This window comes from Podarcis raffonei, chromosome 1 (genome assembly GCF_027172205.1).
Source record: "Podarcis raffonei isolate rPodRaf1 chromosome 1, rPodRaf1.pri, whole genome shotgun sequence".
In the NCBI taxonomy this organism is placed as follows: Eukaryota; Metazoa; Chordata; class Lepidosauria; order Squamata; family Lacertidae; genus Podarcis; species Podarcis raffonei.
The window spans coordinates 85,446,182-85,470,162 of NC_070602.1; the positions used below are offsets into that span (position 1 = coordinate 85,446,182).

At 46.3% G+C, this 23,981-nt stretch overlaps 1 protein-coding gene and 1 long non-coding RNA gene across 2 annotated transcripts in view; one reads left to right on the forward strand and one right to left on the reverse strand.

The window, feature by feature from the left end:
• Positions 1–21,181, forward strand: part of LOC128420243 (uncharacterized) — an 83,247-nt gene extending 62,066 nt beyond the window's left edge. The window contains exons 3-4 of the long non-coding RNA XR_008332002.1: positions 19,254–19,345; positions 20,995–21,181. This is a non-coding gene — a long non-coding RNA (uncharacterized LOC128420243). The remainder of the gene's footprint in view (positions 1–19,253; positions 19,346–20,994) is intronic.
• FEV (FEV transcription factor, ETS family member) lies at positions 12,684–23,455 on the reverse strand. The gene is made up of 3 exons (XM_053401807.1): positions 23,282–23,455; positions 22,674–22,748; positions 12,684–15,155 (listed from the first exon to the last, which is right to left on the reverse strand). Exons 1-3 carry the CDS (start codon positions 23,328–23,330, stop codon positions 14,653–14,655), a joined length of 627 nt encoding a protein of 208 aa, XP_053257782.1. The 5' UTR covers positions 23,331–23,455; the 3' UTR covers positions 12,684–14,652.
• Positions 23,456–23,981: the final 526 nt, after the last annotated feature.

Consider the following 23,981-nt stretch of genomic DNA (forward strand, 5'->3'; position numbering starts at 1 on the left):
GACTGTGTGCTTCAGCTCTTTCACACACCCCAAGGAGCCAGGGGCTGGGCTAGATAGCAGGATGCTGGAAGCTGCTCTGGGTTTGTGGACAACATGGAGCAGAGCTCCGTATCCATGTCTGAGTCCTTAGACAGCTTCTTCTCTCTAAACAACAGTGACTCTTCTGCACCTTAAAGACTAGCACATGGCATAAGCTTGGGTTGGCATACATAACAGGTGGGGAGAGGGCAGCTGTTATTACTAGAGCACACACATAGTAACAAAATATAAAACATGGAATCTGCCTTCTGGTTCAGAATTTAAGATACCACTAACACAAAATAAAATGGTGTAATTTAGGCTGGTGGTCTAAGTACAGGTAATTCTGTACTTAGAATTATCTAAGTACAGGGTTTTTTTCTGGTGTAAAGCTAATTAAGTCCAAAGGTTTCTTTTCTGGTGTAAAGCTTTCATTTGCAAGGAGAAGGGCAGAGTACGGACAGAGGAAGGGCCATAGTTCAGTGGTAAACCATCTGGTTTGCATGAAGAATATCACAGGTTCAATTCCTGGCAACTCCAAGTAGGGATAGGAAAGACCCTGGAAAGCCATTGCCAGTGAGCATAAACAATACTGAACTAGATGGACCAATAGGATGATTCCTATGTTTCAGCCCTGGCTTCATGGCAGAATAGCTTCATAGCCTCCAAACTCTGCTTCTTTATTGTGTGAATTCAGTTCTCCACTGCTACAAGTTCTCCAGCTTACAAGATTTACTGCACTCAGCTACTCAGCATCCTCAGCTCCAAGAGGATGTGCTCCCCAAGACACCAATTGAGAGTGCCACTCACCCTAACCTCCCTTTACTAGAAGCACAAGTGCCAGCCTCGTGCCACCGAAAGGCTGGGTTTCCAAGAGCTGTAAAACAAACCAGCCCCTGTCCATGGTGCTGACGTCCTGGCTGACCCATATCACTTAATCCCAGGACACACTTAGGTCACCGAGTGGTTTATTCAGCAAAGCGTTTTCTTTCCTGGGCAGACACACAGGAGAGCTGGTATGTAATGGCTATTTATTACATACCAGGGCACTTTTTATCTCACTTTTCCGTTTTAAAATACTCAGAGTTCCTAACAGGGGAATAATAGCACACATTACATCAAACACTACCAAAATAGACTAAAGATTGCTTAAAGCTCAAACACCACAGTGCAAAACGCCCACACAAACAGAATAAAATTCAGCAAGCATCCTTAGTACTCTCTTTTTAAAATGTAAATCAGATCAGTCAACTCACAGCCTGTTGAAAATGATATGTTTTTTATGCCCTCTGCTTGGGCAGAGATGGGACCAAGCAGACATCCCTGTGGAGTGTGTTTCATAACCCTGTCAAAACAACTGAGAAGATCCTGATTGATCTAGGCCCATGGGCTGGACTGGATTGGATCAATCTGTCACTCAGTCCAATCTTATCCGAGAAAGTGTAGAGAATCCCAGGCAGAATAAAAGAGTTCTGCCTTTAAAGTGTTGTCCTGAAAGAACCTGTTGTCATGACTCAACACTGAGCTGCAGCCAGGGCTCTGACTCAGCTGTATTGGGAAGACCAGCAGAACAAGGTGTTGAATCCAGACCTGGGCCCTGATGCCAGGAACCCTGTGAGCCAGATGCCTCCAGACTGAATTCCTTTTAAGTCAGATTCTCTTCAGTCACTACCTCCCTTTATATCAGTGGCCTCATGCTCACTAGTGACCTCTCACTAGTGCAGGCAAGGAACAAGGTGATTGAGATTCTAGGCTGGAGGACTGCTCTTTTACAGCTCTCCAGTCTACAGGAATGGGGCAGAGCCTGGGGGAGTAATTCAAGAAGGTTAAAATCAGGGGTCAGCAACTGTCCCTCAGACCATTTGGTGGGCCAGACTAAATTTTTTTGGGGGGGGAGATGAACAAATTCCTATGCCACACAAATGACCCAGAGATGCATTTTAAATAAAAGGACACATTCTACTCATGTAAAAACACGCTGATTCCCAGACTGTTCGTGGGCTGGATTGAGAAGGCGATTGGGCCGCATCTGCCCCCCCCCCCGGTCCTTAGGTTGCCTACCCAGGGTTAAAAGGTTGCAATTGCATTCCAGACTGGGGCACATGCAGACTGTTGCTTCCCCTCCCCCAGTGGATTCTCATTACATGTTGGCAAATTTAGGTTGTGCAATTAAAGCTGTCTTGGAGGTCTTATGCAACATGCCTGCTCTCCCTCTAATCCCCTCCCCCACATTGTGTAATAAGGAAAGTGATGGGGAAATGCACTAGAAAGTGTGAGATACCATTTGCTTGGTGCTACAACATTAACTTCAACAAATACCTGGCATCATCTAATCTCCCTGCAAACAAATCAGGATGAATGCTCAATAAATGAGTTGTCTGGAAGCGACCAAATTGTCCGGTTGGGGGTATCCAAGGACCTGCAACTCCAGTCTGACCAAATCACCCTCATGCATCCATCATGACCCAGAGGCAGTCAGGACGACAGAAAGAGCAAGAAGGTGCAGGTCTTCAGAGCTGTACTCTACTAGCATGCAGTGCTAGCTTGTGTGCAAGAGAGCAAATGTTTCTAAAAGTCCAGGTCTTCTTTAGTATGTATTCCCCCCGCCTTTTTTAGTCGATAGTGGACCGTTTTGATTGCTTTTGCAGCAACCTCAGCAGGTGATTCTTAATGGTGCCTTGTCTCTTCTATCAAGGAAGGGCGTAATCAAATTGCACAGATGGCAAAAATCTTAGCGCCACTGAAGTGAAGAAGAGCCTTTTATTGATTTTAGCAAGGTGGAGGGGGGCTCCTCCAACAACCCCTTTCCCCTCCCCCCCCTCTCTCTCCAGTTCAGTGTGATCACATCTCCTTACAAGATGTATATCTTTTCACCTGCTGTTTGACTGGCTTATCATATTAGTAGGCAGAGCTTTTAATCTGGGTTTCTCATAGATAAACCCAACACTCCAGCCACTTCATCATTCTGGTCCTCCACTGATTGTCTTTAACCTCTAACATTTTAAGAAACAGGGTGGGAAAGACCTGTCTGGATTATTGCCTATGTTTACACATTTCCCACTGATGTGGGGTGATAACAAGGGGAAGCACCTCACAGATCTCTCTCTCTTTAGGAAGGACCATTGCTCAGTGGTGCTCTGGCTTTGCCTCCCAGGTTCAATCCCCAGCATCTCCAGGTAGGGCAGGGGGGAAACCTCCTACCTGAAACCATGGAAGAACCATGACCAGTCAATGTAGTCAATACTGAGCTAGGTGGACCAATAGTCTGACTAGGTATAAGACATTCTCTCTCTCTCTGCCCCCCCCCCCGCCTTGGAAGAGGTTTTTTTTTGCACAAATGCAAAAGGTCTTGTGTGATTTAGCTAGGATAATTCTTAGTATTTGGTCTCCATCCATAATATTTTTTTTTCTAGCATTTCTAGCCCACCTTTCCTCCAAAGAGCTCAAAGAGGCGTACATGTTCCCCTCTCCCCATCCTCACAATAACCCTGTAAGGTAGGTCAGGCTGAGAGATGGTGACTGGCCTGAGGTCACCCCACATGATGACCGAGAGGGTATTTGAATCATTTGAACCATGGTCTCTCAGAACATACCTTTTTTTATTCTCAGCATTGCTGAGGCAGCTTACATTACAACTGGAGGATGAAGACCCCTGAAGGAGGTGCGCACTGATGCCAGCATGTGCTAAGTGGCCAGCATGCCCTCAAAGCATGTTTCACTCCCCAACCCAGCCACGCTGCCTATCCTGAGCATGGTGACTGCCCCTTTAAGTGGCAACTTCAAAAGCATCTGCTGCTCTGTTCTTATGTCCTAATCAGCTTATTGGCTTGGATCAAGTGTGGATGATTGTGTGTGTGTTGTGGGGGGAGTGGAGGTGAGGGATTCCAAGAGAAAGGGCAGCTAGCAGTGATGTCAGCAAACACAGAGCATTAGAGTCAGGATGGGGTTTTCTCAAAGGAAGGAGAGAGAGTGACTATAGTGTTGTTGTTCTGAACATAACTCTTTATCTCTGTGTGGCACACTGTGATCTGGACTGTGTGGTCTAATAAAGCTAGGCACTCTCCATTCAAACATGGTTAATGGGGGAATGATTTATTAACTTGCACAACTTGTACAGTTTGCGGGGCTTTCCTTTTCCTAGAGCAGAACATGGATTATTATTATTTTTTAAATGATGTTGGTTTCAAATGTTTTGTAAGTGCATTTTCCTTTCATGTAGAAAAGACAGCCTTCCATTAATATTACTAAGTCAACAAAAAATGAGAACCAAACTATTCACTCCTAAATATATAGGAGTAATTCTATGTATTTTTTGGCTTATATGCTTGCTCCTTATTTTATTTTTTCTGTAAGCGTTAGCCTTACTATATATTTTGTACACTGCCTTATACAAAATAATTTAATAAATTTAATAATTTAAATTAATAACTTACAGAAAAACAAGAGGTGTGGAAAATCCTGCTTCACAAATAACCCCAAAGATATCTGCTGCATCAAATAATGCTCGGAGCTCTAGCTTCAGCAAGTTTAAATGAGCATTCCCAACTGAAGCAACACCTGTCAATGAGGCAGAATGGTGAGCATTAGCGGAGGCAACTGGAACACAAAGTGGGGAAGGAGGAGAGGGAAATGGAAGCTGCGTCCTGAAAGAAGCCCTTGAGATGAAAACAGCCACCATGCAAAAAGTACTGTGCAAGTATGGTCAGTTAGCAGAGGCCTGGCCTTTCAGCACAGATGATTAGAAAGAGCAGAGAACTAGGTGGTGGTTGGCGGCAGGACAAGAGGGTAATGAACAGAAGCTGGGAGCAGCTGACACTCCCAGTGCCAGCTTGGATAGAGGCAATCATGGAAGCTGGCTTGCACCTTTAATCTACTGGCTGGCCTTTTCAGAGAGTACAGCTCCCCTGCAGAGAGGAGGCTACCTTAGCAAGCTAGGAAATGGTCTGATTCTGGTTATTCATTTATTTATGCCAAGCAAGGTTATCGATCCCTATGGAAACTTTTGGAACATCCTGAGCAAGCTCTGGTAATATTAACAAGGAGCTACAGCAACTTAATGATTGGAGATGCCCCTCCAAAAGTTTTAGACTAGAACTTCTAATGGGAGCCGTAGTCCAAAATAACTGGAGGGCACCAGGTTGGCAAAGGCTGTTCTGAAGACTTTGGTGCTGACAATAAAATATGCTCAAAGCATCCTTTTTCCACGCAGCTGTAGAGCAGCAGCCGAAGAAGCATATTTCAAATTAGTGTGCCCCCCTCCCCGTGATGCATTGCAGATTCCTTTCAGATGATGAGCTAATGGTCTGATGTCCCTGTCTACCAGGTGACAGGAGGCATTTATCGTAAAGCCACCAAATGGCTTTGGCCCCATTATGCCAATTGCCCTCTGTCAACGGATAATTGGAAAGAAATGCAGAGCGTATCACCCCCAGATACAGGAAGCAACCTGGGCACAGCAGGTGTGCATTGCTGGAGCCTCTGAGAAGCAGGCAGCGCATCACTAGGGTGATGTACAGCAAGTGTCAAGGGCAAGAGCAGCAGGCAAGCTTCAAGCACATCGTGGGCTGGGTGAGAAGGGAAGGCGGTTTGTTGAAAGAGATGCCACGTACCAGGCAAAAGTCATTGTAAGTCAGGAAGGGGGTGAGCTCCTCTCTGGGGGTTTGTGCTAGTTTGCTTTCCAGTGGCTAAAAGACAAAAGGTGCAATCTAGAGGAAGTCAGTTGTGCCTAAGCACTGATTCATATGTGAAATTATCCTCCGCCCCCCACATGTCATATTTCACAGAAGTGGCTTATGCCTTTTGTCAATGTAATGTACAAGGAGAGAATGCACACAGTCTAGCTGCAGCAGCACTCCCCCACCAACCTGTCTGCCTTCAGTCCATGGGCATAGGCAAGGGGGGCAGGGAGGGGCAGATATACCCCAATAAATAAAAATCAATAGAAATACATAGCTAAGTGAGGTTATGCCCCCCTAAAACAAATGGCCTCCCCCCCAACAAAAATCCTGGCTACACCCAGGCTTTTGTCAGCCCCAACCTGCCTGCCTTCTTACTTGCAACTAGCTCTGGGGTTGAGGCTGCCTGTGAGCTTCCTTCTCCTAGTCTCAGTGTTGCCTTTGTACAACTCAGTAGGGAGTATTGCTCTTGCCATCAGTTGTCCCCAGAACCATACTGCCTCTGTATCTGGAGGTTCTGTTTTGTTTCCAGTGTTTAATGGCCATTGGTGCAAAGTGATGGCAGCATGGTTTAATGCCAGGAAAGTGGCAGGTGGGGAAAAATGGGTCTGAAAATGCATTGGATTCCTAGAATCCTTATTGGATTCAAATAGGCAGATGGGATTCCCCCCCCCCCGGAACAGAGTTCATATAAGAACCCTTCTAGATCAGGCCAAAGGGTTAATCTAGTCCAGGGGTGGCCAACTCCCAAGAGACTGTGATCTACTCACAGAGTTAAAAACTGGCAGTGATCTACCCCCTTTTTGGGTGTTCAGGTCAAAGCTGTTGAGCTTTCTTTAGAGAGGAGGAAAGGAAGGAAAGCCCACTTTTTTTAGGGGAGGCAAAGTTTTGAGCTTCTTTGGGGGAGCCAGTGATCTACCAGTGATCTACCACTGACATCCAGTGATCTAGTGGTAGATAACAATCTACCTGTTGGACGTGCCTGATCTAGTCCAACATCCCCTTCTCATGTTGGCCAGCCAGATGCATATGGGAAAGAAGGCTGAGTCCAGCTGGACTCTTCCTACTTTAGATTCCCTGCAACTGGTATTCCTCTGACACTCTTAGTAGAACTTGGGCATTGCAGCTAGTTGCTAGGTTTCTTGTAAAGGTAAGAGTATGATAGTGAAACAAGGATCTTGTTCCTGCCAGATAGTCTTCTTCCCTAATAATAAGAGTGAAGTATGTGTGTGTGTATGGGAGGGGGATGTTTTACATTTTGAAGAGGAAGGAATGGTTCTTAACAGATAACCTGCTCCCCAGTTGCTAAGCAACATAGCTCGTCTCTTACCTGCAAGAAATGTACTCAGGGAAAGCAGAATGAATACACGGTGTTCCTCTTCAGCTGGGAGGTGCTGACTGTATCTTGCTGGGGGCTGAATTTCAGCAACTAGTATTCAGAAGCATGGAGGCAGAGCATACACATCATAGTTAGGAATCGCTGATAGCCTTCTCCTCCATGAATTTAGCTTGTTGGTTTGGCAAGCTAGATCTCATTGGGCAAACTAGATCTTGAGGTGCAGGGATGGGGGAGACCTTTTTGATGGAATGGGACAAGTCACACACCTGATTCCATTCAACAGGATGCTTCACAACCTGCCTGCACAGCCTTCCTCTGCTTTTTGGGCTCAGTTCCCAAAGGAGAAGGACAAATCCAAGAGCCACCAGTCTGTCTTGAACAAAGAGTCTGCCAGGGCAGCCAAGTGGCATATTGATTTTGGAGAACCAGCAAAGGATACCTGACTGAGCTAGCCACCGCTACACCTGTTACCAGGTAACTGCTGGCTAGACAGACAGTAATGAATGGAGACTGACAACGCTAGCTGTTTTGGTGAAGTCATGGCCCCAGGTGTTACTCAAATGGTCTCCATGGTACCCATCAGGCCTTGGGCAGGATTACTTGTAAATCAGCAATTTGGAAAGTGACTGCAATTAGAGGGACAATGTGTCTCTGCTCTCCCCACTCCTGCCCAATCTGCCTTTGCCTCCCCTGAAGCATAATCCCTAGCTCTCAGAGGTTCTTGGCTCAAAGCCACATAGAGTTGAAGCATCTGGCCATAGCCATTTAACAAAGGCACACAAGGAGAATTGACGTCAGCACTGGGAAATCCAGGGAGGGGCTCTGTGCCAGGATCCGGGCAATGAAAGTGTGTGTGTGTGTGTGTGTGTGTGTGTGTGTGTGTGTGTGTTTTGCACAGTGACAGCTGCTGTGGGTGGAGCCGTGAAGAGCACAACATTTCAAAAGGCAAGGCCACTTAGGAAAGCGGCCGCATTGCTTCTCTCTCTCATTTATTTGCCAATCATGAGAAGTATTTTCTAAGAATAGCTTTTTTGGGAACATGGAAGTTTAACACACAATCTGCCTGAAATTATTCTGAATTAGTTCTTTGGTCAACTTAAGTTTTTTACTGGGTGATGAATTAGTCTCCCCTGAGGTCAGCAACAGTGGATTACAGCTGTGTACACACTATCCCTTTAAAACACCTTTGGAGGGCATTATTTCCTGCAAAGAATTCTGGGCACTGTAGTTCTGTTGAGGGCTGCTGGGAATTGTAATTCTGTGAGGGATAAACTACAGTTCCCAGAACCGTTTGACAGAAAGAGTGTGTTTTGAATGTGCTTTAAAGATATCTTGGGTATGCAGCGTATGGAGAGGTCCATAGGTTTAATGAGTTGGTTGATGGACCACCAGCCTCCCAGGTGATTCATGGCACAATGGGTCAATGTGTCTGGCTGTTAACCAGAAGGTTGGTGGTTCAAGCCCACCCAGGGACAGTTGTGGGCAGGATTCCTGCCTTGCTGGGGCTTGAACTATATGACCTGTGGGGTCCCTTCCAACTCTAGAATTCTGTGACTCTTTGTTGCTGAAAAAAGGAAGAAAGCTGAAGCCAGGTGTGGAGACATAAATCGAGGTGTGGGTATAGGAAGAGATGAACGGTCAGCTCCTGCAGAAATATAACAGGATCTCCGTGAGAGTGATGAGATTCAAAAGTGGGGCAGTATAAGTGAGGTGACTCTTTAGATATGTGGAGAGAAAAGGAAATTGTGCTATGGGGAGGAAGCCATCATGTTTAAGAGCACTCCTGTAACTTCATGGGACCCTGTGCGGACAAGTAATATAATAAAACACATCAGAAGTCCCATTGTTTGCCTATATTGCACACTCCACAGCAAGACTCTTTCTGTATCTGTGATGCTGGGGGTAGTGGGACACCTTATGGTAAGATCTTGTATTACATCCCAGCTCAGAGGACAGTGCAACATTTTTCACTTCAAAAATTATTCTCCACTTATGGCAAAAATGAAAGCTTACATTGTTGGATTAAAAAAACAAACAAACATTATTTCTTCCTGACATATTACAACCCACCCCCAAATTTATCAGAATGTTATCTTTCATAGATAACTGCCGCAGATGACATTATAATTCCAAAAAAATGAAAATGTGAAGCATAAAGCGGTGGAAGTTAAGAAAACTTAGACTAGATTTGCCACTTTGCTGGAAATTCTAAAAGTTTTGCAAGTCTGAAACTTGATTTTACTTCATTGTCTTTTGACTATAAAGCATTTCAGAAATCCCATTGCAGGGGTGTGGAACCTTTCTCAGCTAGAAGGATGCATTCCTTTCTGGGCAACTTGGGTGTATATGTGTCATCTGCTAGGGGGGGGGAGGGAGGGAGGAGCAATTAATGTAAATGTTACCTTTGCATAATAGACTTGTTCCTGCACACACCCCTCTCTTTTCTCCATCCATCCATCCAAGCAAGCAAGCAAGAGGTATTGTCAAAGCAAAGGCACATTCCAGCCAGGCAGAAACAAACATAGAGGGTGCAAACCAAGGCTGGTGAAGGGTGTGGCCTGGAGAGAAAGTGTGGTGGAGGAGTTGTGGCCTGGGCAAAGTAGGTCGCATTTGGCCTGCAGGACTAAGATTCCTGTCCCAATATGACTCTTAGTACTTGCAAAGCATGAGAAATTCCCCCTCCAAAACCTTGCACTGGCTACAAATAATGAGACATTTCATTGGTAACGTCTGAACAACATCATCACATGTATTTTGCTCTTTCTTCAAGGAGCCCTGTCAACATGTTCATTGTGAATGGATCCCAATTAGTTTGCACTGCAGGGAGAGTAGATGATGTTGGCTACTTAACAAGCGTTCATCCTGATTTGTTTGTGGGAGAGATTAGATGATGTTTGTATTAAAGCAAGTGTTATTCCACACTTTCAAGTGCCTTTTCCCCATCACTTTTCTTACTGCAAAATGTCCAATCTTTTTGGCAAGAGGGTATGTTGTGCAATACCCCTCAATTCAGGGGTGTACTTACGTAAGGGTAGGTCAGGTTGGCCCTCACCAAAGTGACAGGTCCAGTGTTTGCAAAATTGGGACTCTCCACTCTGGCCTGAAGTGGCTATGAGCCCACCTGCCTATGCACAGACTCCTTGGGCTCCTCCTCCACTGCTCTGGGCAGCCAGGTGAGGCACACTGCCTTCTCTGTGTGACTTGACAGAGGAATCCTGTCATTGGCATGGGCTGTCACAAGGGATTGGGGAGGGGACAGACACACCAATACATCTCCTTGACAAGGGCGCAAGGGAGCCTATGTACATCTCTGCCCCAATCAACTGTAATGACAAAACCTTAATTTTCCAGTATGTAACAGAATAGTGATGATCAGAAGTGTCCTTGTTTTATTAATTTATCGTGTTTGGAGTGGGTCACTCCCACTCTGATTGGATCTTTTATACTTGTTTTCATTTTTGCCCTAAGAAGTACTGTGATCCACCTCTTTTTTGCTTTGCGCAACTTCTCCCACTTCTGTCTGCATCCATGTATCTGCCAAGAGAGGATAGCACTTCATCTGATTAAATGCCACAGGACTCATGTTTGGTTTTACTTCAAGGGTGCCTGCAAACTGTCACTGTGTTGTAGGATGGATTCAAGCACAATTTGGGTTTGCACACCTAAAGCGGATTAAGTTGCCCTGTTGTCCTAGTGCAATAAATCTACTTAAAGACAAACAAGCCTTTTGTGGTTAGGAAAGTGTGGAATGATCAGGATGAATGCTCAATAAACAGGTTGTCTGGAGGAGCCCCAGTAGACTAAAATAGCTGCTACCTGGAAGTGGTTCACAGTTCAACAGTATTCTCAAATATGCAATGGGGCAGCTTATTTGTGTTTCACCACTGCCCCCTGCTGGACGTAACCAGAGCACTTTCTTTCACAGAAATAGCAAGCAAGTTTGAGCCGAACTAGGTGTTGCCTGATAAACACAGGCTGCAAAGCCTAAACAGGCTTTAAGGAAGAAGAGGCAGAAAAGCAGTTTTTAGGAGGCAGAGTTAAGAAGCGGAAAAAGTAGCACAGCTTCCATCTCCTGCACTATATCTTAGTGCAGCTGAGACATGTGAGAATTTGTAAGTGGTATGGATTGCAAGCTAAATCCCCCACCCCAGACCTCTGTGTTCTCTCCTGAAGGCTTCTAGGAGGCTGCAGATGTCTCCCTCCCTCCCTCCCTGTGTCACACTCACACAAACACACACTGCAGGGCAGGCATGGGGAACCTTCTGCAGCCTGTGGTCCTCATTCCCTTCCGCACAAGCTTCCAGGGGCCACATGCCTGGTGTGAGGGAGACAGAGACACTTTCAGTAGCACTATTACGGACCAGGTTGTGTTTGCTTAGGGGAAGCACTTTCAAAAGGTGGTGGTGGTGGAGGAGTTTGGATTTGATACCCCGCCTTTCACTCCCCTTCAGGAGTCTCAAAGCGGCTAACATTCTCCTTTCCCTTCCTCCCCCACAACAAACACTCTGTGAGGTGAGTGGGGCTGAGAGACTTCAGAGAAGTGTGACTAGCCCAAGGTCACCCAGCAGCTGCATGTGGAGGAGTGGGGACGCAAACCCAGTTCACCAGATTACGAGTCCACCACTCCTAACCACTACAGCACACTCGTGAAAGCAGATGTGTGCTTCTAAGGCCATAATAAGGGCTGGACATTGTCAGGTGCCTGCCAAAGTCTACACCCCTGCAGAGGGGACTCATTGTTGATTCCTAGGGTCTCCTTCTCCTTTTTGCTGTCACTGCCTGTTTGTCTACCATCTCTAAGTATGCAGGAAGTGCCTGGAGGGAAAAGATGGGTCATCCTCCTCCACTCAACTTGCACTTTCCCTCTGGGTGATGAGCTGTAGACCCATAGAGAGAGAATGAACAAATGACCATTGGCAATGTGAGTGAGAGAGAGGAGAATTGAGAAAGGTGGTGTATTGTGAGCATCCACCCCCACCCCCCAAAATCTGAGGTTGGTACTAGGTTCCTGTCATGTTTCCAGCTAGGTAAGAGGTTCCTTTAGACCAGGAGTGGGCAACCTGTGGCCTTTCAGTTGTTGCTGGACCTCAAGTCTTATTGGCCTCAGCCAGCATGGCCAATAGCCAGGGATGGTGGGAGAAGTTGTATTCCTACAACATCTGGAGGGCTGTAGGTTCCCTACCCCTGCTCTAGGCTTCTCCCCCTGGATGAATGAAATAGCTTGCATTTCTATTGTGCATTTCTCCTGGGATTTTCAAAGAGGGTTTACATTTCCCCTACCATATATAGGCAAAGCCTCGAGGCTGGAACAGGACCCCATCAAGTTGCCTCTTGTGCAGGGCACTATGCATGCTTTTCTGCCCCTGTGCTTCATTTTCGGTGGAACTTTTCCTCAGGAGCACCCGTATGTCTTGTGTCGTCTTCTCATTTTTTAAAATCAAGAACCCCCAGAAAGGAACCAGAACAAGTGCTATTAAAGTACACTTTTCCTTTTCCCCCTCTTTTTGCATTTTACCATGAATATATTTAAGAGTAGGTCTTTGAACATTGTCACACACACAAACACAGAAACCTGAAATGATGTCCATCAACCTGAGAATGGGACAAAAGGGGATGAAATCATGAAAGCAAAGGAAGGGGCAGAAGCAGTCTGTTTTCCAGGACAACTGCTATTTTCTTGACTTTAGCTACCATCTCAGTTTTTCCGGCAGGTTTTCTGGTGTCCATCATATCCCTCTTGTACACTGCTTAGAAATTATGCAATTAAATGGTATATAACTTATTGAAATAAAAGAATCTCTGTATGCCATTTGAAGTGCATTTCCATGCTGAACAGGAGTCATCAATATAACTTTTAGGGTTCAGAGGTCAAAATGCCAATAACACATGAGGCTCATGTCACTATTTGAGCCTCTAGTGGATTTCTCTTCCACACGGAAAACAGAGGAAAGGCATTTGTAAATGCAAATGAACTTTCTGGCCAATGTAGCTTCGACTTTTTAAAGCACAAGCCTCTTTAAGTTTCATGTGTGCCCTGTTGATAATGGTAACCATTTAGTGTCTCTCTTGGGTAGTTTGGGTGCGAGATTGTGTGAGACGACACAGCTGTACTGATAAATTTGTTTATTAAATTTGTATACCACTCTGAGATCTGTACGTCTAGGGTGGTATACAAATGTAATAAATAAATAAAAATATGTGTTTGGCCACAGCTCCCACCCCCAAACTCTACACTGTGTTTAAAGCAACAGATCCTGATGTAATACATGGTAGTTCCCTATTTTAACTGCTGCTCTAAGTGTGTTTTAAGTATTGTTTTTAACTAGTTTATATTACTTGTATTATATAATGATGTTCTTAGATGTTGGAAGCCACCTTGAATCCCAACTTGGGAGAAAGGTGGGATATGAATACATTTAATAATGATGGTGATGATAATGATATTGATAGTTACTTAGAGTGGGCAAAGAATGAATTTCATTAAATGTTTCATTTCCATTATATTGCCTTGCTATTTTTAAAAAATGAAACTTTATACATTGACAACTTTTACCACACTTGTATTTTGGTGCTGCCTGCATGGAAGCAGCAACTCTTGTGTGTGTTCAGCATTAAGGGATTTGGTTTGGGGGCAAAGAAGAAGCCCAGCTGGGCTGAGAATTAGGCTGGGGCTCATAGAGGGGTATTTGATGCCTAGACTAGTTTGTGAGATCAGAGACCTCAGGCTCAGGCAGATACATTTAAATTCTTGGAGCTTGGGGAACACCATGCCGCATCTTTTCAAATATTTGTGTCCTCCTGCTTTAATATTAATTCCTGTGGGTTAAGGAAGTATCTGCAGAACTGCATTTTGAATAGGGATGAGCCAAAACTTGGTTTTGTCAGCACTTCGGGTAATAGCAAAGAATAAGAAAAGAAATCCCTCCCCCTTTGTGAAAATGTCCATTCGTCCATTTCAACTGCCCTCAGTTGGCATTATCAGCCAGCTAAATCTGATGGCAGCTATGTAATGTATTCCTGTTCAGTACAGGATTCCTGATAGGATGAGATTCCTGTCCATGTATCTAATCCAGGGAAGATGAAGACACTGAAGCTAAGGGAATGGGCTTCGTGTCCAGCAGGATTTTAAAAGGAGGAGAAGCATTTCCCCACCTCACAAGGATGCCTAACTTTGACCTGAAAGTCTATCTCACCTCCATCATCAACCTCTCAGGATATGTGACTGTATGTGTGTTGCTGAGCTGAGCCCTTGCTGGTCTTTACGCCTGTCCATGACCAGACTTCAAAACATACAAGAGTGTTCTGAAGCCATTTCAATATAGTGGGAGGGGGGTTGGAAAAAAAGAAAGAGAGAAATTGGGAGCATTGCTGAAATGTTCTCTACAAAATGAAGGGCCCTGTATTCAATGGGGAGGGAGCTCACCCCCCACAAAATGCCCCCTAGATCATCCAACGCCTTTGCTGAGATCCAGCCCATCTTAAAATGTCGTCTCAATACAGTGTCCCTCCCTGCTGCACACAGTTGCCTCCTTGGTCAAAATGGGAAGTGTCTTAGGATGAAATCTGAGGGCCGTCCCTTCTCTCCCCATCCCTCCCCCTTGCCCTGCAGTGGTGAGAGGCCTAGTGGTAGTGGCTGTTCATGTTGTTGATATGGGAGGTTGCCATGGCACTGAAGGGCGCTGAAGGCTGCAAGCCGTGGCTGGGGTACAGAGTGGGGGTAGAGCCTGGCCAATAGGAGAAGCTGGTTGGAGTCACCCCTGAGGCCATGATGTTGAGTTTGGAAATGCCAGAGAAGGGCAGGGGTGCCTGGAATTTGTAGAGGGTATGGTCGGGTGTTGCTGGCTGGCAGACTTGGGCCAGGCCCTGGAAGTCAAACTTGTAGGCGTAGCGTTTGCCGTGGACCTTGGTCATGATGTTCTTGTCATAGTAGTAGCGCAGGGCCCGGCTCAGCTTGTCATAGTTCATGTTGGGCTTGCTCTTGCGCTCCCCCCAGCGCCGGGCCACCTCGTCGGGATCCAGGAGTTTGAACTCTCCATTGGTGCCCTCCCAAGCGATGCAGTTGAGATTGGCACGATCAGAAAGCAGCTCCAGCAGAAATTGCCACAACTGGATCTGCCCACTGCCTGAAAAGCCAAAAGAGGGGCAGTGAGAAAGGCCCATCTTGAAGGGGCAGACCTGCCACCCTCACATGAACATAGGAAACTGCCTTTATGCTGACCCATACATTCTTGTAGCCCAGGACTGCTGCTACAGAAGTTGTTAGAAGAAAGCTCCCATGATCTTTGACTCTTGGCCATGGGCAGGTGGACTGGGGCTGACAGGAACTGGAGTCCAGCCACATCAGGAGGGCATTATGTTTGGCTTGTCCAGGCCAATTCTGAGGGCCAGACTAAATGTTATGCCAAACACATGCTGAAGACACCAACTAGCCACTAGATCCCTCTCTACCAGGACAGTCTAAATAAGTAAACAATGATAATGTTCTTTCTTAGCTGCCCTTCACCAGAACGCTCAGGGCAGATTACAGCATATTAAAACAGTCAAAACTAAACAACACCCCCAATAAAGCTCAACATCAATAATCCTTCCAGTTAAAAGACACCAACATCAAAACTTCCAATTTCAAAGGCCAGGGTAAAGAGATGTGTCTTCAGTGGTCAATGGAAGCTGTAGAGAAGTGGTGTCAAATGCATCTCTTGGGGCCATCACCAAAAAGGCTCTGTCATGAGCTCAACCCACTCACAACTACTGAGAGCAACAAAACCACCAGAAGGCCCTCCTTCTTTTATCTTAATTCCAGGGTTGCTGTACAGGGAAGGTGTTGTTTCAGATATTTGGGGCCCAAGTCTAACATAACACTTTCCCAAAAGATTTCTATCCCCAGTGGCCTGGAAAGCAACTTCCAGATTAAAACACAAGTAAAGGCAACAACAAAAGGAAATACAAGCAACAAAAGGGTTGGGGGAACCTTCAGAACAGGCTTAGGGAGAGGCATGAAGGGAGGGGAGGAGAGAATAGGGGAAGGGAGGGCAAACATCGTTCTGCTCCTGCATACCCAACTTAATGCTATGTTGAAGTCCACCCACTGACTGCTGTGTTCCTTTCGCTGTAAATCCTTGCCATTCTTCCTTATCATTTGGACATTTGCATTTTCCCAGTCACTCCAAAATCTACCTCATTAAAAAAAAATGTATCCATATTCTCTTTCTTCTCTATAGACCTTTACTAGGAAGTGAATCCATTCTATATGAGATGCAGTGCTTTTAGGTGGGTGTATATTGCAGAATCATTACCTCTCTGTGTGCAGGTTTTCACAGCTTCCACATGACATCATTGGCATAAAAACACCAGTTCGTATTTCCCCCTATTTAATCTGGATTGGAAAATCTGATATTTAAAAAAAGCCCACCTCCCCCCCCCATTTACCGTATCTGAATGAGCTGTTTGCAATATTAAGCCCCCATCCAGAAGCACCCTAGGATTTAATACCCTAAGTTAGTTTGCAATGAAGATCACAGCCTTACACTCATTTGACTGTTGTGACCAATTAGATACAAACAAAGCGCCATAGAGTATTATGGTTTACACAGCATGGCACACCTATCGTGTTGCTTCCTGCTAAATATTTTTGTTTTGTTTTTAAGCAAAAATTGTATAAAAAATATACAACTGATACATTTATTTACTACAGGTAAACCTGAGAAGTTGCTTTGTCTGAACTAATTTGAAGGAATGGAGGTCAGAAAATGAAAAACAAAATCAATGCTCTCTGTGTTTCTAGATAGTCAGATAGGTTACATTACAATATGCATAGTGAACATAGACATAGTTCATATAACTAATTAAATAAATAAAATATCTGAACCAACCTTCTGTATGTGTACAATTATGGAATCTCACACTACTAATGATATAATTTTTAACTTTACTTCTTCCAAGACAAGAAGAGCTGATTCACACAGCCATATGTGTCAGCTTAAACATTGACAAGTGACTGGTTTGAGTGCTATTATAAAGTGACATAAAATATTGTTCAGCATTTGACCAGTGCTAGCAGTTTCACACATGCATGTCCTCTATTGATGTTGCTGTCCTGAACAAATGGTTCTGAAATAACTTCTGATCTTAATCCTTTTCCTTTTTTTATTGTAGTCTAGAGAGGCCTCCTCTACACTTGCAACAGAATGAGGTGGTAGACTGGGTGATGGTAGAATAAATGGTACCCATTTCAGATGCCAGGTAGGGAAATCACATTTCTTAATCTTTCCCTGTGTAACACCCCCCCCCAAGAAACCCACCACACCCTTTTGCAAGTAGAAAACTAGAACAGCAGAGAGGTGGCTGGGCTAAAACCTTTCTCCCTGAGCTGCTAGCTTTTTTCTACTTTCAAAGGGCTTTTTTTTGTTTTCCTTAGGGAATGTTTTAAAAAATGACTTTCCTCATCTACCCACAAAAACTTTATTCTGCTGCATATGTAGGCCAGGCTACAGATAAAAGATGAAACATTTCCAGAAGGGTAACCCTGTTAATATGTGGCAGTTAAAATCGACAAAGGGTCTTATAGCCTCTAGAAGACTGAGTGTGATATCCAAGGTTCGTGATACTCAGAGCAGACTAAGTGAGATCAAGGGGCCACTGGAGTCCACTGATTTCAATGTGGCTGCTGGAGTATCACTAAGGCTGGCTATCACCCTAACGCAAGCACAAACATTCATTGACTACAGCCCACTTCATCAGACGCTGAGTGGATTTTAGCCCAAGAAAATATATGGCATAATAAAACCTGCTAATCTTGAAGGTGCCACAAGGAAAAGCGCTGACAGTTTTAACCTGATCAGGCACAGTTCAAGTATTTCGTACTTGCTGCTGGGGAAACCAGTCGCCCAATATAAAGTGTAACTTAAGCAGCAATTTTTTTTGGGGGGGGGAGGACCACAGCTGAATCAGAGGGGATAGGAAACCGGTCCTCCAGATGTTGTTGCATTCCATCAGCCCCAGCCAGCAAGAAAGAAAAAAAAGGGAAAGTGTAGTCCATTCAACATCTGGAAGGCTATAGCACATTTGAAGTCAGATAAATGAAACCCGGAAGAGGAAAGAGCTTTTGTCCAAGCGCTAACCCTCCTCTTCACAATTCTGAGTTCCAGGTGCGGAAAAGTGTGTTCGATTCAATTTTTGCTTTTAGGAGAGGGCGACCACGTACCAGCCTCTATAATGTTGTAAGGGTGCACGCTCTTATAAAGGGAATCGAACGTTTAAAAACCAAGACAACCGCAGTTGATTTCCAACACGTGTCAGGGTTCTAATGTGCTCTCTTACTTAAAGTGGGTATGCTTGCTAATACACAGTTACATATGCGCAAATGCTTGTGTACAACCCCGTGCGCCCTAGATATAAACCCAAGGAGCATGGTTGTTTAGCACTTCTAAGGCAGAGTACTTCGTACCCATCGAAGGGGGTGTAGACCCATTGGGGACTACTGCCTCACCTTAACACTGCAATCCTCTACAACACGCCTGCTCAAATTTCTGCTCCTCAGAAATAAGCGTCGTTGACTGGTCAATGAAGTTTACGTTCGGGTAAATGTGCATCGGATTCCCCCTAAAACCTCGCCTGCTTCCCGCCCCCACCGCTCTTGAGATCAACCGGACTTCAGATATCAACTCCTCAAATCGTGATTGTGCCCAAAGCTATTTAGAAATTACGCACGCTGTCAACTGGTGGCAGACTGACTTTGCAAATAGACCGAAGGGCGGAGTCCATTGTTCAGGCAACAGCAAACGAAACTACCTTGTGGAGGGAAAATATGTCCCCAAGACCCCAAAACTTTATTCCCATCTTATTTCTCGAAAAAGCGCTCTCTCTCGCTCTCTCTTAGAAAGGAGAAACCCTATCCGCTGTGTTTCGTTGATCTGCAACCTCGAGATTCAATAAATGGGCAACATTTATTTCCAGCCCACTGTCTTAAGCGGCGAAAATAACATTGTTTATCTAAGAGACTGCCTTGGACGCCCTTGGGGAGGTCAAACTGGTGACCTACATCTTTCGCCTAGCTTTTTAATTCTTCTTTCTGGTTTTCTTCTGCTTTAAACTGGTGGGTTTTTAATCTTGCAGCGCTTGTAATTACTGTCTTGGCGGCAGAAATGCGATTCATAAATACGTTTGACATATAATGATGTTGATGTACAGTATCACGCTTTTTTGTTTTTGTTTGTTTTTTTCAGGCTCCCCTCTGCGGTACCCGATTTTGTAGGCTTCGGCCCTATACCCACTGACGTGGAAGAAAGCCACTGAGTTCCGTGGGATTTACTCCAAGGTGGGTTAGTATAGGAATGCAACCTTACTTTTGGGCAAGGATGCATAAACTGCAGATGGAGTCGGCTCTAAAGGAAGCTTCACTCCACATTTCTCAGCAGATGAATCTGTTTACATCGGGTTTTGCCTCCGTCCTTCTGCATTATAGCATTTTTGTGTGTTTTAATGGTGCTTTTAAGTGATATAGTAATGTTATTTAATATATTTTATCCAATATACATACACTGCCCTGGTGAGGGGAAAAAATCCAGTTACTGTACTGGGATAATAATATTGATCTACCTTGCAGGGCAGTTTTATGGATAGCACCAACACAAAATAAGGTGCGTGAAGTATTTTGTACGCTTTACAGTGCTGTATGCATACGAATTATTGGTTCCGCTAACGTTATTCATATATTGGGCACTATTGGCCGAATTTAGAAATATTTATTTACTCTCTCTTACCGGAGTCGGTACTTGGCCGGTTCAAGAGGAACTATTTATTTTGCACTCGCGATGTATTGAGATCTGCCCAGCGATGCACCGCAGCGCAAGACACGCGTTTTGTGGATTTTGACATTTGTTGAATCCCTTGCCAATTCCCCCCCCAAACCGTGAATTCCTCTCCTCTCCCCCTTCGGAGTTGTATTTGGGGTAAGAGATGTACATAAAAATTGGTAAATGCACACCGACGAGTTACTTCGTTTAAGTTAAATAAAATCAGATTTCTTTTAAATAATAATAATAATAACCTTGGCTTTATGGCGTTCGTTCATCATTTCGCCCTTTTGTCAAACCCGCTAGCCCGTGTGGCATCGTAGTTAGAGCGCTGGGACCTGTGAAGCCAGGATTCAAATCTCTACTCAGCCAGCGGTTCTCCTTGGGCCAGTCGCTTTCTCGCTCAGCCTAGCTTATCTCTCAGGGTTGTTGTAAGAATAAGATGAGAAAAGGGGAGAGCTATGTAGGACACTTTAAGCTCCATGGAAGAAAATTGGGGTAGAATAATTGTGATGGTAATGATAAATAAATAAAAGTTGGCACTTCTGCGCCTCTTTTCCCTCAAACCTGCGATTTTGAGATGCTATAGATTATTTTGGCTACTGTTGCGAAACTGGATTCCGTAGGAAATGGGGTGTGAAAAATGCTCTAACCAACTGCGCCTAAATTGCTCTAAGCAGTCAGTCCGCGCGATCCAGGGACCATCGGCGCTCCCACCTGGGAATTATGAACGCGACACCCCCGCTCCTAAGCCATTATTTGTGTAGCAGCTATTGGCATTAACAGGTTAAGAAAGAAGTTGGTTTCCTCGGTTGTAGTCCAGATTGGGAGTGACATCTCGTTAAACTCAGGGGATTTACTACTTCCTAGAAACGAATGCCAAAGGCTGGTCCCCAACTGCGCCCGAGGCGCACATCAGTGGGAACCGATTAAGCCAAGAGGGACGTGGGTCAGTAGCAGCTGAATCGAGTCTGATGTTAGGCTGGGGTGCTAGAGAGTCTCCCCGCGTTTGTTTGTTTTGTAATTAAGTGGCCCAAACCCCGAAACGCAATTAAACAGTTACTGTACGTGTGTTTTGAGTCAGTGGTATTTCAGCGTATTTAATACATTCAGAGAGAACGGGATCCAAGTTCTGGGGCTTAACTGGGCTGCTTGTTTCCTTATCTCCAAGGTGAGAGAAAGAGTCCAACGGAGGGACTGAGAATTTTCGAGGTGGTGCAAGAGATGGGCGTTGGGAATACAAATAGTTCTCGGCAGCGCCATTTGGACAGAACGCTTCCTCGGGGTCTTAGGAGTCTGGCTGTGACTTTGTTTTCACCTTCTTATAAGAATAAAAATGAATCGGCAGCCAGCCATGATATTGCAGAACTCAGAGCTGCTTTTCGGCTAAGTTCTCTGCTCCAGAAAACAGCCTCACCTTCTTTCAAGACGTCTCCCGCAGCTCCTTGCCGAATATGCCCTCGATTCTTTCCCTTGCTCTCTGTCCCTACGACCTTAGGCAGGGTTGCCCGGCCGACCAGAGCCTGGTTTCTGGGGAAGCCTCCGAAAGAAGGGAAAGGGCGCTTGGTGGGGGGGGGCGGGGTTGGGGATGTTTGGTGCCGGTTCTTGGAGGGCAGAAAGGAGATCTAATAGGACCCCTCTTTGCCCAGATGGGCTTGCCACTAAAATTGCAGTACTGTGTATTAAAAGAGGAAGTTTTCAAGGTACACAGAGCTGGGGGCGGGGGGGATCCTTGCCTCCTAAAGCTTGAAAGTGTTTTTTCTTTAAAAAAAAATATTCCCTGAAACCCGTGAATTTGAACAACGCAGTAGTCAATCTTGCCTGAAGTAGAGCCCGGTGCAATACCAAAGCTTACTACTCTGCCAGCAGCCTTAAGGAAGGGTGCCATTTTTCCTTTCCGTGGCAACCTGCTGGTCAAGATCCCCTGAAGTCCAAGGCAGGGTCCTGCTCTCCGCGCAGTTTGATCCAAGCTAGCACCGATTTCGGGAGGCGCAGGGTGTTGAAGGACGTCTTCGCCGCCTTAAGCATTTGAGGAGCGGGTTCCCTTGACAGCGATGGGAAGCTAAAGCAGAGGTTTTGGAGCGGCTGTAGCTACTTCCGCTTGGCTTACAGAAGGTGCTGAGTTCAATTCCTGCCATCTCCAAGCAGGTCTGAGGAAGACCCTCTGGCTAAAACCCCGGAGAGCCGCTGCCACCCACGGCAGGCGATACGGAGCCAGACAGACCAAGGATCGGATTTCAGAGAAGGAAGTCGATATTAATTCCTCCTTTCTCTCTCTTTTTATTCAAAAAAAGCCAGAGATCTCTTCCACCATTATTTGGGGCTTTGCGCCTCCAAGTGCTTTAGGTACAAATCAACCAGCGCACACCCTAACCCTACTAACTCCATTATTACTGAAATGATAGATATAACAGGCAGGATCAAATCCTGCCCCGGGAGCGCTTCTTGTTTTGCACCCGCAGCTGATTCGGGTACCGCGTTGCTTTTGAAGTGGTTTTGCAACAACCACACATATACACCATCGTTTATTTCTAAGGTTTTGGGGGCCCACCCAACTTTAAAGAGCGTTTGCTAGAGAAAAGAGGGTGCGCTCCTTCCTATAAGGCGCAGATTTCGAACCCCTGAAGGGGAGACTTTGTTGCATTGGATGATGAGCATCCTCTGCTTAGCGTCAGGTGCAGATGATGATGCGAGAAGAACCCCCCATTGGATATTTAGCAAATTTGCCCTTCGAAAAGAACCTACAAATTGATCGCCCTTTGGCAACAGACTGCCTTGAAAGGCGCCCCAGTAGCCCCACGCACTCCTCTTTCGGTACTTTCCGGGAAGGCGGGGAAGCGAGGGTCTTACCTTTTTGGACTCCCGGCCCCAGTGATCCCCACGCCTGGCTTTTGCCTTCTTTGAACAAAGTTTCCCCAACTGGGTCTGCAAATAAGATCAGCAAGAAGAGAGACAGAGAGAAAGAGAGGTGGGGAAAATGAGCGCAAACCCAAACCGATCCCGGTCCCCACCCAAGAATCTCCCCGTAATTGGGACTTGATGGAGGGGGCGGGCGCGTTGGACAAGCTCCCTCTCTCTCTCCAGAGCGAGCCTGGTTGTATTTCAAAGTCCCCCCGCCGCCCGCCTCTGCCGCTCTGCCTCGCCCCCCCACCCATGCCAAGCCGCTATGAAGCCAGGAAACGCGTCCAGGAAAAAGGAAATCCGACTTCCGATGGGAGCCGTCGGGGCAGCTTTAAAGAGGGACGGCGAGAGAGACGGCTCTGCGCGCCTGCTGAAGAGCGCCAAGGAGCGATCTTCGTGGAGGGGGAGAAATGGCAGTTAGGGGAAACCAGCAGGAGAAGAAACGGGAGGCAGAGGTGGGAGCCTCGGGTCTGGGCTGGGAGGAAAGGGACCGAGCCACCACGTGGAAAGCTGCGGCGCCGCCGCCGGGCAGCCCTCGCCTTTGGTCCCTGCCCTACCTGGCAGGTACATGTTGAGCAGCAGGGTCCGGGCCGCGCCGCGTCTCATGGCAGCTCTGCGCCCACCCCGCGCCCGCGGGGGGTATTATTGCCTTCGCCTGGGGAAGATGATGGTTGTTATTATGTATTACGGTCCCCACCCGTCGAGGCAGGGCGCGGGATGGGGAGAGCGGCGGCGAGGGTGGGGGCAGTCTCCAAGCAACCTGCGAGGGGCGCAGGTCCTGGGCGCCTGCAATTTCCTCTGCGCTTTAATTAAAGGCGCGGCGCGGGCGCTTATCGCCCCATCGGACTTTAATAAAGTTCCCCCCGTTAAAGATCGCCGTTTCTATGGAGAGAGGCAGCCGCGGCCCTCGCATTTTCCGCCTCCTTAACTCTTTGCAAACACACAGCGCCTGGCCTGGCCCTCGCTCGGCGGCGCTTCTGCTCCAGTGCCTCTGAGCCAACAGGGAAACGAGCCCCGACGGAGGCCCTAATGGGCCTTTAACCTGAAAGTGATTCTGTGCCCCCCCCGCCCCCCACCCACAAGCGGAGCCGCGGCGAAGGTGCCCCATCCTCCTCCTCGCCCTGGAGCCTCGCAGAATCACCCAAAAGGCTTCTGTCGTTTCCCACCGTGGCTCGCAAGATGCTTTCCAGAAGCTGAGAGGGAGCACAGCAAGGCAACGATCTTCCCTGATATTTGTCCTCAGTACCAGATGCTCAG